Source organism: Dermatophagoides pteronyssinus, unplaced genomic scaffold (assembly GCF_027571235.1).
Source record: "Dermatophagoides pteronyssinus isolate colony J.1.1.1.1 unplaced genomic scaffold, Derpt_VIB-CSIC_2022.12 sq0026, whole genome shotgun sequence".
Classification (NCBI taxonomy): domain Eukaryota; kingdom Metazoa; phylum Arthropoda; class Arachnida; order Sarcoptiformes; family Pyroglyphidae; genus Dermatophagoides; species Dermatophagoides pteronyssinus.
In genome coordinates, this window is record NW_027461550.1 from 300,576 (window position 1) to 323,535 (window position 22,960).

At 26.1% G+C, this 22,960-nt stretch overlaps 1 protein-coding gene across 1 annotated transcript in view; it reads right to left on the reverse strand.

The window, feature by feature from the left end:
• The window catches only part of LOC113791965 (uncharacterized), a 49,777-nt gene extending 32,549 nt beyond the window's left edge, over positions 1–17,228 (reverse strand). The window contains exons 1-2 of the mRNA XM_075823342.1: positions 15,782–17,228; positions 7,127–7,521 (exon numbers count right to left, since the gene is read on the reverse strand). Of these exons, the coding sequence (XP_075679457.1) occupies positions 7,127–7,243 (117 nt within the window). The 5' untranslated portion in view covers positions 7,244–7,521; positions 15,782–17,228. The remainder of the gene's footprint in view (positions 1–7,126; positions 7,522–15,781) is intronic.
• Between the last annotated feature and the right edge of the window lie 5,732 nt (positions 17,229–22,960).

Consider the following 22,960-nt stretch of genomic DNA (forward strand, 5'->3'; position numbering starts at 1 on the left):
AGACAGAAAAAAATACTTCATAATTAGATAATTTCCTGCATGTATGCAGACAAAAATCAAATCATCATCATTTTTTTCAATATTTAGCTTTTAAATTATTTTCATTATTGAAACTAACAAAAACGAGAATGTATAACGAGATTAAAAAAATTCTAATGATAATTCCATATGATGAAATATCACAAAGTTTCTTTTTATGGTGGTAAAATTTCACATGGGAATCGACAACACTCATTCAGTTTGTTGTTGTAGATGAAGATGATGATGATCATAATATAGAAGATGACACATAGATTAGATACAATTTTTTTTCATTTCATTACATTATTAATCACATTATTATTATCATTTAAATTAATTGTTGTTGTTGTGGTTTTGTTGTTCGTTGAATGAAAATATCATAATCATAGAATGGATTGTTTCATTGCTCTTCTTTTGTTTTTTGTTGAGTGATTCAACTCATCATTATCATTTGGAATTATAAAAAATGATGTGAAATCAAGAATTTTCTTTTTGCCGTTTGAATACAATGTGTTTATAATTTTTTTTTGGTTATATTTTTGGCTTGTTTTGTTTTGAGGTAAGTATTTCTGGAGCAAATCAACAACAAAATTAATTGAGAGAATGGAAAAAATTCTCACCATTAAAGCCACATTATTAAATTCGTTGATAATAAATTTCATTTGTAAAGAAAACGCACAAAGATGATGATGATTACAATTTTTTTTCTACTTCTTCTTCTTCAAAGTGTTAATAATTATGAAAATTAGAATAAATCTGATATTTGTTGAACGTTCCTAAGAAAAATAACTTTTGAAAAATATATAAATTATTTCAATGATAACGACGATGAAGATGTCATCATGAAAATCTGGATGAGGATTTATCCTATTAAGAAAAAATCTGGTTATTAAAATCACAGAGAGCCAAATACAAGTCTGGCAAGAAAAATGATGTAATTTTTTTTCTACTTCAATATTCATTATTCAATGTCAAAGAAGCAGAAAAATTAAATGGATCATCGATCGTAGTTTAGAAACAAAAAACAAGGCCAACAAAATAAAAATGTCAAGTGTTCTTCTTGATTTGATCCATTATTATTGATCTTAATGGGCAAACAACATTAAAAATCACACATGTTATATAACAATCGATCATACAGAAAAAACAACAGTTTTTTTTCATCAATTAGCGCATCAAAAGCAGGAAAAAAAGAAATTGAAAATTTTTCAAAATCATCTTTCTATATCTTTACATCAATGTCAAGTGTTGGTCAATTATGTCCATTCGTATTGCGAAAAAAGAGATTTATTTTCCCAAAAAAAATTTAAAATTGTTTTTCTCGACACAACATCAAGCATCATCATCATCAATAATAATCACAATCTTTACAATCAATGAAATACATTTCAATTATATATTTGGTACAATTTTTTTCCTTATAAAATTTTAAAATTATGGCAATTAAGAAACAAATAAATAGAGAAAAAAAAACTCATTCTTTTTACTATTTTTTGGAAAGAAAATTATCCAAATTAAAAAAGGCAATTCGATCATTGTTTAAATGATAAATATAAGAAATAACCTGATCATCCAGTTAATAAAGTGATCAAAATAACAACGAACAATCTTGGTGATACAATTTTTATTATCATTATTAACTTTGCGATATAATTTTATTTTTTGCATCGAAATACATACAATTAGTATAGTTATATTTGAAAGCCGATTTGAAAAAAAACAAAGGTAGGGAGATATCAAGATGATAATAATGATATGAAAAATGCAATTTGAACAACAAAAATAAATAAATAAAATGTAATAATGACCAATAACAATTTTCATAATATAATCAACAGCCAAACAAACATACAAACGAATCGGTAGCAGTAGATTGATAAAAAAAATGCAATAAAAATGTGAAGCATTTTAACAAATCGTAAAAAAATTGGATAAAAAAAATAACAAATTCATATTTATACAAGAACTATTGATTGCATCAACATATATAAAAAAAGAAGTAAAAGAACTAATGGAAAAAATAAGTTCATGATGACACGCAAAAGGATTGTAAAATTATAAAACAAAAACAATAATCAATGATACAAATAGATGTAAAATGATATGTATATTTCGTGCAAGTGTGCGTACGCGTTTTTTTTTGCTCGGAAATCAAATGAATTTGAAACAATTTGGAAAAACATGTTGCCATCTTCTTTTTCCAAAAAATTTTTGTTACAGTCTTTCATCACCGGTGTGTTCGTATGATATCTTTCATTAATTTTTTTAAAGATTTTATTTTTGTCAGTTTTATGCGAACAAAATAACAAATTAATCATCATTTTTTTCAATAAATCTTGGTTAATAAATATGAATTTTTTCATTTAAAATAAATAATGATGAAAAAAAATCATTAACAAATTATCATTATACATAAAAAAGATTATATTGATAAGCAAAATTATGATGATGATGATCAATCCATTTTCAGGATCTAAATAGTTAAGAATATGGAAAAAATTAGATCATTCGAATATTAAAATCTGTGCACCGAGAAAAGAAATGCACTTAAACATCAAAGAACGGTAAAAAATTTAATGACTATATTTTAAAATGTTTTTCAAATGAAATGATTAAAATGATGGATGAACATCTTGTAAATTAATTTATCAATCAAGGGAAAAAAACTTATGAGTTATATTCAATTATGAATGATAACCATTTTAAATTCGGACTGAAAAATTTATGAACTTCGAATTTAAATCTGTAATTCTCTGATTATTTTTCTTTGAGATCATGTAAGGACATTTCATCTATTCGGTTTTGAAATGAAAACGACAATAAACAACAACAAAAGTCGAAAAAAATATCAAAAAGATAGTTTCGCTTCAGCAACAAAATTATCATCATCCAATAGGTTAAGACGATTACCAAGTGCAATAATAATATGGCAACAACAGCGAGAAAAAATTCAAATGGAAAAAATCTTAAGTCAGTCAGTGTGACAATGGCCGACGGATGATACCGAATATATGCGAAACAATAGAGCAGAAGAAGAATTGATGAAAACAAAAAAACACAACGCATGAATATACAAACTAAATGAAAACAAAAATGCAAATCTCTCTACACCTTGCCTGCTTGTTTACCTGCATGGTGTTAAAGCACGAGGAGAAATCATTAACCTTGAGAACTTTCCTTTTTTTCATTTCATCGAATCAAAAACAAACATTGATTTAGTATTCATATACAGAACAGAAAAAAAATCATAAATATTTAAAAAACGAAATTGAGCAAAAAAATAGCTCAACTATGTATCTGAACCTGTCGTCTTTATGTTTAAACTGAATTTTGTCATCGATAAGTCATTGTATGCAAAGTAACAAAGAATTTACCCTGTTTCGAGGAGAAAATTAATCCTAAAGTCATTTGAGACTTTGAAAATAAAAGTGCAAAAAAATATCGAAACCAGAAGATAATTGATCATCGAATTGAATTGATCGAAATCGAAAACAAATATGCTGAGCTGTCCATGAAAAGAAAAACTTTTTTGATTTACGAATTTGAATCAGATGATTTCTATTTTGTTTTGACGTCATGAATCGTCAGGTAAATCGAATTGAATTGAAAAACAAAAGAAATCAACTAAGAAATAAATCTATGTATGGACAAAACAAAAAAACTAAATCAATGTGGGAAAAATGAGGGAACTAATCGAAATCATCAATGACAATGAAAAAAAACATCAATTGAATGAATGTTCAAGTGGATTTCTCTGATCATCATCATCATTATTATTATTATTGGCTAAAAAGATGAAATCGTGAAAGGAAACAGGAAAGAAATTTTTGTTAAAATGGAAATTGAAAAAAATCATTATTCTACCACAAATGATGAAAAACAACAACACCACACACAATCCACATGATTATATGGATTTTCTATCTCGAAAAAGAACAGAGAGAAAGAAAAAAATTATTGTATTTCATGATGAGATGATAGTGCACTATGGATGTTTGTTTGATGATGACAAATCAAGGTTAAATCGTGATGATAATGATTAGTGATATTTTGTCTATATTTACTATTTTGAATCGATCGAAAGAGAGAGGGATAATAAAGAAATGAAAATTCGTTAATTTAATTTTGATTTTCATCTAATCTTTTTTTCCCCCATTATAAAAACCATTGTTAAAATATGTTTTAGTTGTTTGTTGTGGATAAAGGCTAAAAGTTTTTTTTCTTTTCTTGTTCATATTCATTAATTGAAAATGAAATTGTTTTTTTTCTTGGAAATTTTTTTTTCTGATTGTGTAATTCAATACAATTTATTGATATATCCATTATCGATAAAAATGATTGATTGAATGATAACAAATTAGTTATGAATTTTGATTTTTTGTTGAAAAAAATTTATCCTTGAAAACATAATCGAAATGAAAAATTCTTAAAGAAAAAATCTATCAATTCTATGTATAATAATCAAAAACATAATGATGAAAGATACCGGAAATATAGAGATTCATACTGATAATAATCATTATTAATATTCAAAACAATTTAAAATTGAATACATTATGTTTTCCAATGATAGAGTTGAATATATACAAAATAAACCAGAAAAACCAAAATATCCAAAACACACACACACACAGAGAAACCAAGTCGGGTGGATAATTCGCATCAATTAATCTAAATCACGAATCTCAATCACAAACACATATGAATGTAAAAAAATTACATTATTCTCATTATTTTATTCAACCATAAAATGGAATGAATGAATGAATTAAATGGAAAACAGAGTGAAAAAACTGCTGGTATCTAGGCTATTGGAATTTCTTTTTCACTTTGTTTTTTTTTTTGTTTGCATTCGTAAAACAACCATAACGATCACACGTACAATTAATATATGTAAAAAAATAGAAATTAGTAACATCAACAACAAAATTATTATTGAAACAAAAAAAAATTTATATAAATGAAAATAAGTCACATAAAATGATGAACCAGATTAGACATGGAATACATATCACTATGGAATTATATGTTTTTTAATAAAACCAAACTAAATAAATGTTTTCCAAAACAATTATTAACATTAATAAAAAATAGCACATTCGATATTGATAAATTGGGACAGCGACAAATATTATGACAAAAATTATCGGTATATTGGTATCGATGAAACAATATTAATTACGATGAAATGAAATGATTGATTTGAACAATATAATTGAATTGATGTAATTGTAAAAAAAATTTATGACACATAACAAATCAATGAAAAAGATAGAAAAGGGAAAAATGAAATAAAATTTGAATGATTTGAATAAAAATAAAATTAATTGAAATCTTCAATCAAATTCACTTATGAATTATGATTACAAAACCCTTAGACAAAATTGGATCAAACAATAATTAAATGTGTGTTTGTTTGTCTATGTAATTTGACTCTCCCAAATCTGTCAGCAAGATTGAACAACAAAAAAAAAAAATTCAATTCGGATAATCATAATTGTTTTGATTTCAATCCGTAAAGAAAAAAATAATTGAAAGTTTAACAGCAAAATATTAATCAATAATCAATCCTGTTTTGATATTCTAACTAAAACCCCATAGGAATGTAGTTAAAAAAAGACTAATCCAATAATGACAAGCAAGTGAACTGACAAACAAGAATAATTTCGAGAAAAACAAACCATGGACAAATTGATAAATAGATCTAGATTATGTTATCTATTTCAATCCATTGGCAGACAAAAAAAGATGATTGAATTATTTTTTTGTTAAAGAAATGCGAAAACAAATAGATCAAAGTCAAATAATAATAATGATGATTCGAAAGAATAGAATGATTGATAATTTATATTGAAATATGATAATTATTTCATACACAATACATTAAAAGACGAAGCAACAAATGAAATCTTCTATTATTGATTTATTTGATTTCTATGAATTTGGTTTACATCTTATGACCGAATGGTGTTGGTCATAGACAATCAAACAAAAAAAAAAAGAGAAGTGATTCGCTCCCATTCTTTCAATTTGATTATCAGATATACAATTAATCAATTATAAATAATAATAATGAAAACAAACAAAATCATACAGAGATTATTGTTAGTGTTGAGAAAAAAATCGACATCAACAATCGTGATTGGTGATATGGTTGAGGCATCGCTTTGAAAAAAAGGAAAAATCAGCCATTCAATCAATGTTGATTTACATTCAAGGAAGAAACCCTGAACAAATCTGATAAAGGTAACAACAACGACAACAAAATGAATGAATGATAATAGATAAACAACTTTACGGTGTGTATATTGAAGAAGGTGGGAAATGACAAACCAATCCTTTCTATATATCAAAATCATTTTCCAAAAAATATGAAATATTATGATTAGTCAGTTATTGATGGATTGATTTTGTTGGTTTCAGCAATAACAATAAAAATTAATCTGAAGCTGATGCATTACAATATTTATGTATAAACTCAGTATAATTTTTGAATAAAACCTTATCAAGATCAGGAAAATGAACAAAAAAAAAAAGAAAAATTGAATATCCGAACCAAGAAAAAAAGACAATAGCTTAAAATATCAATGTCGTATCGGGAAAAAAATGATTTATGATAAATCTGAGGATTTGATTTTTGATGTCGAATAAAAAATGATAATAATGATGGTGATAATTATAAAGATTAAAGTTGTTGAAATATTTGAAATCAATTTTTATCACCAAATTCAACTTATTAATCATTGTTATCTCAGTCTAAAATGAAAAAAAAACTCAGAATATCCTTATATAAAATATCGATATCAAAATTCTATCAAAAGACAAATGACAACTTTGTGCATGAAAGCGTGCATACAAGTGAAGTAGCACCTGTGAGATTTATTTTTTTTCAAATAAAAAAAATATTGAATAAGAAGCGTGACAGACACACTTTGTCATAGTGTAATGGGAAAGATTTTGTTGTTGTTGTTGTTTTGGTGAACGTTGAAAAAAAGAATCCGATTAAAATCGAAAAAGAACAAGAGAGAGAAAAAACAATTTAAGTTATAGCAAATAAATAAAATCCAAAATATGAAATAAAAAATAAAAAAAAATTTTAACATACCTTGCATCCTTCGCAGGTGAATGCACCAAAATGATAACCAGCGGCAGGTTCACCGCATACTTTACACAATTGATTCATGATAAGACGATCGGTTTCATTCATAGATGTTGGTTTCATCTATTCGGATTATTAATCGATTATCAAACAGCTTAAGAATAAAAATAGAATTTTTTTTCTCGATGATGATGATGATGATTATTTTCTTTTTTTTCTATTCAATAATACGGTTTGATGATTAGTTTAACAATAAAGTTGACTTTTGATTTCGAACATGTATGAACAACGATGATACGAAGAGAGTGAGACAAAAAAAATATGTTTTTCCAAATCAAGGCTTAAAAAATCACAGTTTGTTTATGGGACGAAATAGATGAAAAATAAGACGAATTTTAAATCTAGAATTTTGGAAAAAATGAAACAGGAAAAAAATTGTAATTAATTTATATAATTTTCAAAATTGGTGCAAATAATGTAATCAAAGAGTTTTAAGATGATATGGATCGTGATCAACAAAAAAATATGAATTGATTGATTGATCGATCGATCGATCGATATGATTTACATTTCATCATATCACTGGACAATATCAGTAATTGAATGTTGATATGATTTTATTAGTAATAATCAAATTAGAGCATATGGTATCATTGAAACATAAATCAAAATAAATAGAAAAAAAAAGTAATGCGATCTTTATTTTTGTCAATTTTTTTTGTCTGTTTGTCCTAATAAGATATATATCTTTAAAGAGTATATCTTGGTCTGGTTGATGATCGGTAAAATCTTCTTCATCATTTGATCTGTTTTTCTGGTTCGATTATGTATTATCACATTGAACACATAAGTAAATATTAAATAAGAAAAAATTTTCGTGTTTTGAACAAACGATGAACAAAACAAAAAATTGAATCGCAAATGAAAGATATATGGATTCTTTCATCATTATCATTATTGATTCATTTATTTCATAATCAAGATGGATTTAGGCAAGAAATTTTTTGTTTGTTGAGAAAATGTACAATCAACAAAACATCAATACAAGCATTTGATAATCGAATGACATCAATTTACGATAAAGAGTTGAAATTGATGCTTTTACACAGAAATCAACAAAAAAAAAAAATTCAATTGATTTAAAATGAACAACAGTAACAACAACAGCGAAATAGAATCTAGGTCAACGTATTATATCGAATGTACACATCATATTGATATTGATATGTAATGTAATGACAAAAAAAAATTATATAAAGAATGATCAATTAGATCAACAATGAACAACAAAATCCAGAAAAATCATCAAGTAAAAAAAAATAAGAAAATTCTATAATATCTTCAAAATGATTCAATAAGATCCAAAAACGATATGATTTAAACAATTGACCATCATCATCATCATCATCGAATAAACATAATGGTCTTTTAGTTTGATTTCATATCGATGAGATTGGATCAGATCAATAAACGGAATGAACGAAAAAAAATGAACAGATGATAGAAAAATGTGATCAAATTGTAGATAAACAATACAAATCGATTATTTGATTGATATAAGAATGAATGGGTCAAAATAGTGGCAGGGAAAATTGGAAAAAAATTCCAAATCAAAATCAAAATCGAATCGATTGCTCAAGTAGTTGAATCAAACAACAATTTTTTTTTGATTTTGCTGTTCATTTTTATCCATAACAACATCGATAAGCTACCGAATGAAAAAAAAGAGAGAAAAAATGAAATTTCTCTTCTTTTATTTGTTTACATCGAATCATCATCATGAATATAATGAAATTTCAACGATATTGATGATGATAATTCGTAATAAATGGCATTTCGGTAATGACGAATAACACAAAACAAATAGAAATCAATGAAATTGAATTTGAATATAGAACAAATTCATATATCGCATTATTATTTAGTCTATATGATGCGATTATATTTTTCATTTCGAAAAATTAAAGGTTCTTTTTTGTTGTCGTTGTTTTGCCCTTGGTCATCGAATAATTGTTATGATCTATTGTTAAATTGATGAACATAATCATCTAAAATGATGATGATGAAGATGATAAAAATATCGAGCAGAAAATATATTGAAAAAGAGAACATAAACTTACGGTTCCAAAAAACTGGCAAAAAAGAATGAACAAAAGAACAATATTTTTAAAGTGATTCCATATACAACAAATAAAAAAATAACGGGTGATCAATCTGATCATTCTTATTTATATATGATCATTATAATAATAATTTGATAGGAAAAAAATTCATCTAAAATTGATGATTATGATGATGATCATCAATTTTTTATGATATCTTTGATCCCAACCAATCAGAATCAACCGTTATGATGATGATGATGAATTTATCAATGACAAATTGGTAATAATTTTTTGTATGAAACAAAAGAGAAAAAAAATTGAAATTGAAATTTAATTTAGCTGGTCATTCTTTGTTGACATTGAAATTTCTCTTTATGTTTTGTTTTGTTTTTTGTTTTGTTTTCTTTTTTCGTTTACATTCAAGAAAAATTCAATTAATGTAAACATTTCTATCGTTGTCAATGGAAAAGACAAAAGAAAATAATACAACAACTTGGAAAAGAAAAAAGAGAGAGAGAGAGTGAAAATGAATGAGAATCATCCAAAAAAAAGTATTTCAATTTATCAACTACCTCCAATCAGCTAGCTCTTCAACGTTCACACAGACAAACATTGATGTGTAGCTAAACAGTATGAAATTGTATTTTTAATGATTTTTCAATCAATATGATTGAAATCGAATTGATGATAGTCAAAATCAAATAATTTGAATCGATATGATGGCCAAAAAAATCAAGGTAGCCAATCAAATTGAAAATAGCAGAAAAACTCATCATCATCATCATCATCGGGAAACCAAACCTTAAAACATCTTAATCGAACAAATCAATAGCGATTGATTTTGTATCGATTCAGCCTTACAAACACGCACACACACACTTAATTGAATGTGTTTTCAAAAAGACAAGAGAAAACAAAAATCAATTACAAACGGTATCCGAGAAAAAAATTATTAAAATTTAAATTTAAACATTGATAAAAAAAACATAAATCAATCAAAAACTGTAAAAAAATGAAAATTTAATTAATTAACCCTTAAGCGTTAAATTATTATTATCCAATTAATCCATATATATTGAAATCCAATTCATCAATTTGATTCTGACAGGAAAAGATTTGTCTGTATCATTCATTTCATCGTTATTATTATTATTATTGTTGTTGTTAGGGGTAAATTCAATCAGTCTGGTTATATCAAGGACATTTTCTGGAATTATTAAGCAAACATTTAAAAAAATATAATCTAATTAAATCAAAAAAAAACAACAACACTGGATGACATCATCATCATAATCAACATAAGCAATGGATTTTTTTATTTTTCTGAACAAAAAGTTTTAATAGCTTTCGGCTATTTTGTACATATGATCGTCATTAATGTATAAATAGTAAACAACTTTCACCAATATACATTGATACATTCAATGATGATGATGATCATCAAACATAATAAAGAATCATTATTCCTTCATTATTATTATTTTTTTTTTGTATAACAAACAGAAAAGCAAAAGTAGCCGAAGTGAAAAAAATCAAATCAATCGACATTGATTTGATCCACCATGAATCAAAAAGCATAAGAATAAAGAAATGAAATTGAAAATGATAATGAATTGATTCGATTCAATTTTTATGCAGAAAAAAATGACGGATGTAAATGAAAATGATGATGATGTAAAAGATGGAAACTACTTGCTACTGATTACATATATTGGAAAAAACATCAGTTGTAATCAATGGTGGTGGTGACCATGAGAAAAAAGATTGTTGTTTTTCGTTATAAAATCCTTTTAACACATGCTAAAAAAACGATTTAAACGATCGACACGAATAAAAAGGATTAAAATCTGATCAAAAGATTTGATTGGTATGTTTGGTAAAAAAAAACCTGTTGCTTTATAGCGGTGAAATTTCCATTTTCAATAATGAATCACGAAAAAAATAAAGAAAATGACCATAATTAGGAGAAAAAGAACGTGAAAACCAAAAAAAAAAAAAAAAAATTCATTAAAAAATTATGGTTTCAGTCATATTATGAAAACAAAGTTTTTTTCAAAAATATTCATCAACAATTCGAAAAAGATATCATCGATAAAAAAGAAATATTTCGACAAAGACTGTCCAAATGTGACAAAGAAAATTCTATTAGAGAAAAGAGAATAAAAAAAATTCAAAAGATACATTTTAATCTTGATCGATACAAAAAGGTCAACCACACAAACATTTATGAATATGAAATATATGATACATATGTATGGCTAATAATAAATTTTTTCTACATTCCATCGACTTTTCACATTTTTCTTTTGTTTATTTTATGGCATAAACTGAGAATTTATGTGATAATTTAGTTAACGACTGTGATAGTTAGCCTTTTTTCTTCTCGCTATCTCGTCATATACACCTATACAATTGTCGATGGCGACAAATTTTTTTTTATTCTTAACTTTTCAAGTCAAAAATTTCATTTTCTATCTTTCGTCTACTAATGAATGTCATATGATCGGCTAAATTTGAAGAAAAAAAGAGACGAATTTTTTTTGTTCATCGGATTATGATTGTTTTTATTCTGGCCACAAAAAAAAATGAAAATTATGACCACATATGTTCGCGGTATTTAAGGTAGTAAATGGGTTTGACACTTTCGGTTTGAGGTCATCACACAATTTACACCTTAAATAGATTTAATTTTTTTTGCAAATATGATCAATTTATGGTGGTAAGGGTAACCATCAGTAATAATTTTCTGGCTCTTAAGGCGATTTGTTTTTGTTCTCTTGTTTTAATATGGTCAATTTCAACAGGAGCATTCCATTTTGAAAACAATAGCGAAGGAAAAAAAGAATTATGATTATGGATCAGAAAAAAATATGGCATTGATAGCCCTATGGTCATTTTTCAATTTGGTTCGATTTAAACAGAACAGAAAAAAAACCGAAAATTTTTTACTAAGCTAATTTGGAATGTTTTTTATTATTATTATTTGTTCATGGTTTTTTTCTCAAATTAGGTTGAGAAATAAATGAAAACAACAACAGCAACAAAAATAGATACCGGAACTTGAAACATTCAAAATATCAATGTAAAGTTTGCAAATTCAGGATTCGAATCGGTGATTCGACACATTCGATTCAACCTACACCACATACAAACATATAATTCGAGCAATACTTTTCGTTAGAAAGAAGGAAAAAAAATCCAGTTTATCCAATTGAATTTCTAACACATAATTATCGTGAGACATAAACATAATGGATTACTGAATTCGAGCATGATATCACGTCATCAATGATCAATGATGAGAGAACGAAAAAAAAACAAGATTTTGATTAGATAAAAAGCCGAACATTATTTACATCGATCTATGGATGACCACATTGAACAATCTTTTTTTTGATAAGTAAATCAATTAATACTATTTAGTTAATTACTTGAAGTAATTGGATGGAAAAAAAGATTTGACACATCAAACATTTGACAACAACCAAACATCAAACATCATCATTCTTTTTTCGAAAGAAAATGATGATCAAAAAATTGAGAAAAGCAAAAAAAAAAGAAAAAAAGAATCGATATAAAAGTTTGTCCAACAACAAAATTAGAGCCAAGATACTTTGTATTAAAAAAAAATTAAAGTATACCAAGATAAGTAGAAATGTGATGTGAATAATCGAAAAAATTTTTAACCAGATTTTGAAAACATTGGATTAGGAAAAATTGAAATTGAATCGAGTTCATGATACTGATGAGGATCAAATGGTCAACGATATATATAAATGATAACCATACTTGTCAAACCTGTGTGTGTGTTTGTATGTCGTTTGTAAGCAGAATGAGTATTTGAAAATAGAAATTTTAATATCATTTTTTTTTGCTTTGTATGTTTTTTCTACATTGAACCAAATTGAAATTCGATCGATTGAAAGTCGATCGATTGATATTATTGTATCCAGGAGAAGAAAGAAAAAAAATCATCCTAATCATGTACAAAGTGAATTTTTTTCAACATCATGAAAAATGAATCATGCATGGTTCCCATCAAGGTGATGATTTTGGTCAACAAAGTAAAATATTTTTTCTATTGATGTTGTTGATTTCAAAAAAAAATAACAACAACAAGAACAAAATATAGAACATATCACATGTGTGTAGAATTAAAAATATTTTTTCACAAAAAAAAATAATAACGAGAGAAAAAAACAACAACTTGAAAGATTTTGTTGTCGTTATTATCATTTTTTTCAATTCAAATTTGAATCATGAATTCGAATCGAATCGAAACGAAAAACTGTAATACTCTACACTGATAAAATATATCGATATTCGAGACATCACTTTATTCGAATAGAATGATTGATAATAATAATAATAATAAAATACATTTTCTGGATCCAATCATACATCTTCTCATCTCGCGGTACAACCAACCAAACGATATCCATAATAATAATCATCATAATATATAATGGCAATGGACATCATTCGATTGCGTGCATCTTATTTTTTTTTCTCTTATTTTTTATATCTGAACTCGCACGGTACGTCATCCAATCGATCAATCGATTGATTCGAATTTTCGTTTTGTCGAATTTTTTTTTTTTTTGATGACGATGAAAGTGTTGAAATCAGATTTTAATTTATGATGATGATGATGATCAAATGTGTTGATGGTGATGGTGAACATAATAATAATCATAATGATAATAACTAGAAAGAATCTATTCTATTCTAATATTGATGTAATGATGTTGATTTGGGTGATGAGATTTAATATAGTGTGGAAAAGATAATTTTGATTGATTTGAAATAAATAAAAATAATAATGATAATAAAAATAAGAACAACAACATTATGATTGCAATCGATTTAGTTTGTCGATTTTAAACATACACACACACATATGTGGATGCCAAAGTGTTGAAAATGATGTAGCTGTTGAATCGATTGTGGTCAACAAAAAAAAATCAGGTAGTTTCCGAACTAATTTCGTTTGTCAACCATTTGATCGTTCGTAATAAGTGATGATGATGATGTTACGGCTTTCCAATAGCGAGCATCATCGATCAAAATAATAAAAATATGAAAAAAAATTTTGAAATTTTTTTTTCATCATTCAACTTTTTAAAAAATTACCGAGTTCTTTTTCCAATATTACTCTTGATGTTCGTATGTCAGAGTTTGATGACCAATTTAATGACATGGGAAAAAAAGGTCATAAAGAACATCCATAAACCAAATGTTGACATTCGAATCTAATGCTGATATAGAAAAATTTTTATCATTCAATGTGTGATAATCTAACTAAAGGAAAAAATTATGAATGTTCAATCATCATCATCGCTCTAATTATTATTATGTTAAGTGATGATGAAGATTAGATTTGAAAAAAATTTTACTAGAAAAAAATCAATCCAAAAATAATTTCAAAAAAAAATTCAATTTTTTCAGAAAATTTGAAATGAATGTCGAAAAGAGCGGAACAAAATTTCGCCAATCAATCGACCGATAAATCGATTGTAGAAAATAATAAGAAAAAAATGAATGGGCAAAAGATAAATAAATAAATCAGACAAATAAACAAATGTAATTTTTGCTTTTGTTTTGTTTTGTTTTGATCGAACGAATCGATCATCATTCTACAACTATGATGATGATGATGATAATCATTATCAGAGAATATTTGTTATTAAACAAAAAAAAATTGATTGGATTTTTCTCCAGTTTACATCAAACAAACAAAAAAAAATCATTCAAAATTCAAATAATTTGATCAAAATTGAAGATTGAACAAAAACAAAACAATTGACAAACGAAACAAAATAAAAAAAAATCAACGTTGATAGAGATTACATTAATATAAAATATAAATCTGATTATCATTTGTTTATCATCGGCTGTACAGAATGACAATTATCTTGTCCAGTTCAATATGGAAATTTTCAAATAATCAATCCAAAAAACAAAGCAAATGAAATGAAATTATTCATCATTTTTTTCGTAATTCATTTTATTTTCGATGAATTGAGAGACAACAGAAAAAAATGATGATGATAAAAAAAATGAAAATTACCATTCATTCAAGTGATAAAGAAAAAAACATTGATTTGATTTCATAATTGAATTAAAATGGATTTTTTTCCTACTTTCCTTGAGAATGCTAATTATACAAACAAACAGTGAAAGAAAATCAAATTGAAATCAAATGATAAATTCAGATCACACTTGAACTTGAACAACTAGATCACAGATAACACACACACACAAATGGGCAATAAGAGTGGTGGATTGTTTAGATTCAAGTGCAGAAAAAAAGTGATCACTTTTTTTTGTGATTTCGTTTCATCTTTTTTTTCATTTTGAATCGTAAAACGATCCACAAGTGATGTGATATTTTTTTTTGTTGCTGTTAATGTTATTCAAGGGTCCATCTATCTTTATGTACCATTCAAATTGAATGGAAAATTTTCTGTTGTTGAATTCATATTAGCAATAACATGTCCTATGAAATAATAATAACAATGGGAAAAAACAAACAAACAAAACGAGGCAAACCTACCCAAAGTGTATAAGTGAAACAAAATCAATTTGTCGTTTTGATTGAATGAGATACGTTATTGATGATTATGATTTAGATGGTGATTATATTTGACGATTATGATGATGATGACAAGTATATGTTGGATTTTTTTTCAATTTTGGAAATTATTTATTTACACAATTAATGTTTCAATATTACAAACACATACACAAACACAAATACCAGATGATTGATAAAAACATAAATATAGAATCATTCAATATTATTTACAGTTGTGAATCTGGTTCAGAAACAAAAAAAAACAGAAATTTGATGCGTATGAATTTGTCGATGTATTTTGTAGTTCACATAAAATAACTGTTTCCACTTTCTTTCACTTTTTACACTATGTGTGTGTTTGATGATAATGTATGTGGATCAAATTCTTGAAATAATTTTTTTTCTTTAAAAACACGTGCTATTTGTTATGATGATAAACATAAGTGGAGGTTGATGCTGTTGCTGTTATTTTTTTTTTAAAATTATTATAAACACGACAAAATTATGAATTATGAATGTTAAATCGATAAAAATACAGCATAGTACCACCACATAAATATGATAATAATAATCATTCGAAGCATGAATAAATTTTTTTTAATTAAAAAAAATCAATTCAAACAAATAACGTTGATTTGCATAAAAGAAAAACAGGATTTTTTTTTTGGTTGTTGATGATGCTGATGGTAATGATTTATCAGAATAATAATCTTCACATATTAATCGTCTGATTTGATGAACAAAAAATTCAATTTTTTTTAAATATTCAAGAATAACGGAGTTGTTTTCTGTTGAATGCGTTACACAGGTGATAATTTATGTTTTCTTTATTTCAATTACAATTTGAATAATAAAACTTTAAATTGATTGATTGGTCATGAAAAATTATTATCATTATTTGGATCGATATATAAGATTGTGTTAATAGATTAATTAAATCAAATTTGAACCAATTAATTGAAGGGTTGGAAAACTAATTAATTTTTTCAATTAACGGAAGTGTTGTTTCACATTTCAAAATTTTGATAGATGAGCTTTTTTTGAAAAACAATTTCCATCGGAAACAAAATAAACAAAACAAAAAAATTCTGTTAAGAATTTTCGTCAAAAAAAAATTCAATGTAATTGGATCATCTTCATATTCATTTAAAGAAAAATAATTTTTTTTACACGCACCACCACCAAATCAAATGCAATCAAATTGGATTGATAGGTAACACGTCTGAATAGCAAACAGACTGGCAACTAACTAATAATGATAATCAAAAGAAAAAATTGAAGCCAATTTCATTATTTTGAATTTTTTTTTCATTTCGAAGAGGATGTTTCGGATGGATGGATGGAATGGTTAATATGTGATCATGTAACGAAATGTGAAGAATATGTGAAAGAAATAGGAAAAAACAACAACTACAGCAGTATAGTCGATCAGAAACAGTGGTGAAGTTTTTTCTTTTACTTTTCTAATCAAAAAAAATGAAAAATTTCAAATGAGACCTGTTGCTAGTAGCATTTATCGATGATAGATGAATAAATTCGTATATACACAAAGCCCACCTGTTTGCTTCTATGTGTACATGATGTTGGATCGCTGGATACCACAAACGTATCAACATACACATGCACTATTTGATGTCTGTTATAATTTCTTTACATTGTGTAGTAGTGGTCATCAAAAGTCAAGGAAAAAATTGTGGATAAAGATTCAACCAAGACGGATGATGATGATCTTGTGAAAGAAGAGTAATAGGAAGAATAATTATGTTGGAAAATGAGTAATTTCTTCCGTCGAATTTATTCGAATTCAAGAAGAATTGGCGCTAATATTCAATTGTAAACTAAATTTTCAAAATAAAGAGGGTAAGGCGTTGGTTGTTTCATCATCGAAATGGTAATTCTATTGTTTTGAAATCATTTTTTTTCTTCTTCATGATAATCCTGATGAAGGCCGTCTGGTGCCAATTTGATAAAATTGAAAACATTTTTTTCTGTTGATGAAACAATAACCAACAAGAACAAAACAAAAAAATCACCCACAAATATTCAAATCAAATGAAATTAATGATGAAATAAAATGGGCACCAAATGTGTTATTGATATTTATGTGTTTTTTCGATGATCACGAAGAATTTGAAATGCCTACGCTTTGAAAAATTTATATCCATCACACACATTAATATGCATATTGGCATTGTCTAATAATTTTTATTTAAATGATGATTTCATACTGATTTTATTTGTAGAAATTTTCATGTTGATCCAAATCCTTGTTTGATTATGATGATGATGATCCATGAAACATGTACATAACGAAATCTAACTACAATGACCAATGTCAACAAATAAACAAACAAACCAACGTGGTCATATGTATCGAATCTATCGATTGATTTGCATAAATTGAAATGTTATAATTAGTCTTTTAGGTCATTGTTGTCGGTTTGAACAACAACAACAACAACAAATGAAAAATTTATTCATAGAAATGAATTTTATTCATTTGAAAATATTCGAAATGATGAACACGAACGAACATGGACAAAAATTACGATTACCACAATGACCGCAAAAACATCATCATCATCATCTTTTTTACAATGATGGTGTGATGAAACAATGATGATGATAATGATAATAATGATGAGCGATGTGATTAAGCTTGATTGCCATTGCTCTTATTTTCATTTTCATTTTCATTTTTTTCATACATTGGATCGACAAACGTCATTGTTGTTAATTTGTTTATTGTATTCATCATCATCAAACTGTTTTTTCTTATTCAAACGGCTTGTCTCACCTTGAAACTATCTTCAATCTTGATGTTCATTATCATCATCATCATTTCATCAAAATAAAAAGTTTTGATTGAAAATTTTCACATCATTCAGTCATGATTCAACAACTTTGATGGTGAATAAAAACCAAACGATCGATTTATTCATTATCGATCTAATGATACGATCCTATTAATCCGATCTAATATTAACATTATGCAATCAGGGAAAAAATTGATTCAATTTTTTTTCTTTAAAATTTTTCTCTATTATTTATGATACTAATTTAAAATCATTTCTTTTATTATTATACAGGTAAAATATTTGTCAATTTAAATCAAAATCAAAAAAAAAATTATCCTCAAATTATTCGAATGATGTATGATCCAACAATCTATATAATGGATAGGATTTCTCAATTGTTTTTTTTTGTTAGTTGTTCATCAGAAGGATAATGGGCTCGATCGAATCACATTCAAATTAGATGTATCGTGTGATTTTTTAATTACCATTACCGAATTTTATTTTTCTATTTTTTTTCATCATTGTTGACAATGTCGATTAAAAGTTTTGCACACACACACACACACGTGTAAAACAATAGTGAGTGAATTGAAAAAAAATTTTTTTGCCGTTATTATTATTTTTGATGACGATGGCCAAACCATTTTATATAAGAAATCATTTTTTTTCGTTTCATTTCATGATGGCTTGATTATAATCATCATCATCATCATAATCAGAAAACGATGATTATGATGATGATTTCGACACCATCATTTTCATTGATTCAAGGTATATTAGTAGTTTTATTTTTTTTCAGGTAGTTGTCTGCCAAGTAGAAAAAAAAATAAAAATGCCAGTAGTTAATATTTGTTAATTGTCCAAATATTGTCATCATCATTTCTCAGCTAATCATCTTGCCACTGTTGTTATTTTTCTCAACTTTTTTTTACATTATCGTCACTAATACACACACAACGGTAACGATGATGACAATTTTTTTTTCTAAAATGAAATGATTCGGATGATTCTAATTGTCTATTTTTTTTACTCTTTTTGTTTTTGTTTTTTCCTTCAAAAAATGGACATCATGTTTGCATGAGATCTACAATTGTCATTATCATTATCATCATCATTATTGATGGACAATAAACACCATATACACACCTTTGTGTTTTTTTTTGGCACACCTAATTTGATAGAATTTTGTTTAATAATAATTTCAATGACAAATTATTACTATTAAGACAAAATTAGATTGCCAAGAATAAGCTTCTTTTTGGAAAATATTTCTTACAGTTTTAAATTTACGAAATATCAGTTATATGATTATTGCAATGGCATCCCACACTGAAATTGAAATATCAATTTTTATTTTCACTTTCGGTAAAAATACCGCGGTGAACAGTACAATGTCAATGTTATATGATGATAATTATCCAATTAATTCATAATAATCATTTACCAGGATTTTTTTTTCATCAAAGTTTTGATTTCGATTTTTTTCCTTTTCTCTTCATTTCATCTATTAACAATGAGGTTTTTTTTGAACATTGATTGTTACTGAAATGAAAAAAATTGATTCTGATCTACCTTGACCCGATTTGATTTAAATTTTTAATAAATTATTATTATTATTATTAATATATCTAGGACATATTTCACCATACAATTATACATTAACATTATATAATGATTATCGATTATCGATTTTTCATTATTATTATTGTTGATTATATTTAAAATCAATCAATCAAAATTTAAATTTTGAAATGATTTATTATTCAATTGGGTGATTGAAAAAAAAATCAATATTTATTTCTAATTCTGGTATTTATTTTGTTTGATTGAACTGTTTCAACATAATTGTCAAATCAATATCTTAATTATTGGATCCGAATTTAATTACTTACTATTTGAATCTATTTGATACATTGTTTCTTTCAAATATATTAATTTCTCATTAATATACGTTTGATTTTTTTTTCTCTTTCTCTTGTTCGAAGATTCTCATGACAAAAATGATCTCAATTCAATTGCTACTAATCAACCGAGAAAAAGTTATAAGTGAAAGCAAAATATATATTTTTTTTCGCAACGAAGGTTAATCATTTGAAACAATCAATTAATCATTGGAAAACATCATGATGAAAATCATCAATCGATTTGAGGGGAAAAAAATAAAAACAACATAAAAATGAAATGGTCAACTTGTCTCTGTAAATAATCATAATAATGATGAGTGCACAGCAGTTCGATTGATTGATTTATTTATCCAAATTTTTGTTTTCCCTCTCTCTTTCGATATCTCTTCAATATCTTTGTTTCCACGTACTACATTTTTCTCATCTATTTATTCAAAATTGATGTTTTTTTCCAGCAAACTTTTATTATCATTCGGAAGGTATTGAAAAACAAAGGAAACAAATTTTGTTTTTCCACTTTATTCATTATCATAAATAATAATAATAATAATAATAAACAAACATCGACACTATTTTATTTGAACATTGAAGACAATTGTTTTGCAATTTATTTTATTTTATTTTTTTTTTGCGCAGCATCTTTTGCATATATGAATGATTCCAAAACATGTTCCAAAATGATAATCGCGAATAATATTTGTTATATTTTTGCTTGTCTTTTCAAAAACAAAAACAAACGAACAATAGTTGTAATATTTGTACATGTATGCCATGATAACCTTGATTTCAAGCCGACAACAACAATAATAATAATAATGATGATGATGATGCTGATAACGATGATGACCATTATTCTTGATGATGATGATGATGATGATGATCCTCATCATAATTATAATGATGATGAATATAATCAATTTTTCTTCATTATTCATATTATTATTCATATTTACTCATTAAATGAATTTTTAAATTTATAATAAATTAATGATTTGTTCTCTTTTTTGTTTTCTTTCTTTTTGATGCCTACGTTGTAGCATCGTTAATCTGTTCCAAATTAATAATTCTGAAATTATTAAATTTACAAATAACAATTAACAAAATGAAAAAGAAAATGCCAAGATGATCAACGAAAATTGGTTTCAATGTTATATTTGCTTGGGAATTTGTCGGTGAAAAAAAAGTCCAGATTTATAAAAATAAAAATGTAATTTCTCATACCTGTATATAATCAAATGTAAATATGTGAAAAACAAAGTAACCAGAGAAAAAAAAATCATTTTGATTATTATCGTGTGCACGAGTTTGATCATCATTATGTACGTAAATTTCATTATTTTTCCTTTTCCATAGATTAATGCTGATGCATGTGCTGTTGTTGCCACGCACTGCGCACAGGTGAAATCAAATCAAATTAATTCGTGTATCCATTCTAACTACTGATGTGATTTAGTCAATAAATGAATGGTTGGATGTGTAGAGCAGAAGAATAATTGAATGAGATAAATCTGTTTTGTGTGTGAATATGTGAGTGAGAGTGGTAGGGAATGGAAAAATGGTCCTTCGTGATCTAATGAATTCATGGTTCAATTCAGGTTCGACCATTTTTAGAATAAAAAAAAACAAAATTTCATTACATTTACAAATTTATTTTTCTTCACCGTTCACACACTGGATAATTTATATTTGCTATTTTGAAATTTTTCATTCAATTCTTTTTTTCTGTTGTTGTTGTTGTTGTTGTTGCAGAAATGATCATCATCACCACCATCATAATGATTATCGTTTGCTATTATTTACTAATTAGCCTTGATTGAATTTTGTTTTATTTGTAAATTTCATTTGACACAAGTTTTACCTACGTGAGTATGAAATGATGATGATGATCACTGAATCGAATCGTAATATGTCGTGGATCAACAACGTTTTCTTTCTGAATTTTATTTCTGAAACAAATGAAACTTAATGTCTCAAAAGTAAAAAGAGATAAAAAAAATTCAACGAACATTTTGGAACAACGGAAAACGTAATTTTTTCTTTGTTTTTTCTAGCATTCTTTCGGCGTCCAATAATTTATTATTTATTCATTTTGATAATCAATGAAGCGATCCGATTAGATGTGATGATAATTTTTATCATCAATTGACCGTTGGAATATTATGCTGGGAAATTTTTATAATGAAAATCACTTTCTATGGGTCAAATTCTACTATACAGGTGAATAATTCTTATGAATGAACATTTGCGTGAGATTTTTTTCTCTCTCTGTTTTAATGTGAATATTTTCAAATGGATTCAATAATGATGAGACTTGGGTGAGATGATGATGATAATGATTATTATATAAAGACTATATCTATCTATTTATAATGTAATAAACGAACTAAACTTGATTATGTTTATGATGCATAAAAATGTTTCTTTTTCTGATTTATCAGGTTACAGTATTAATAATT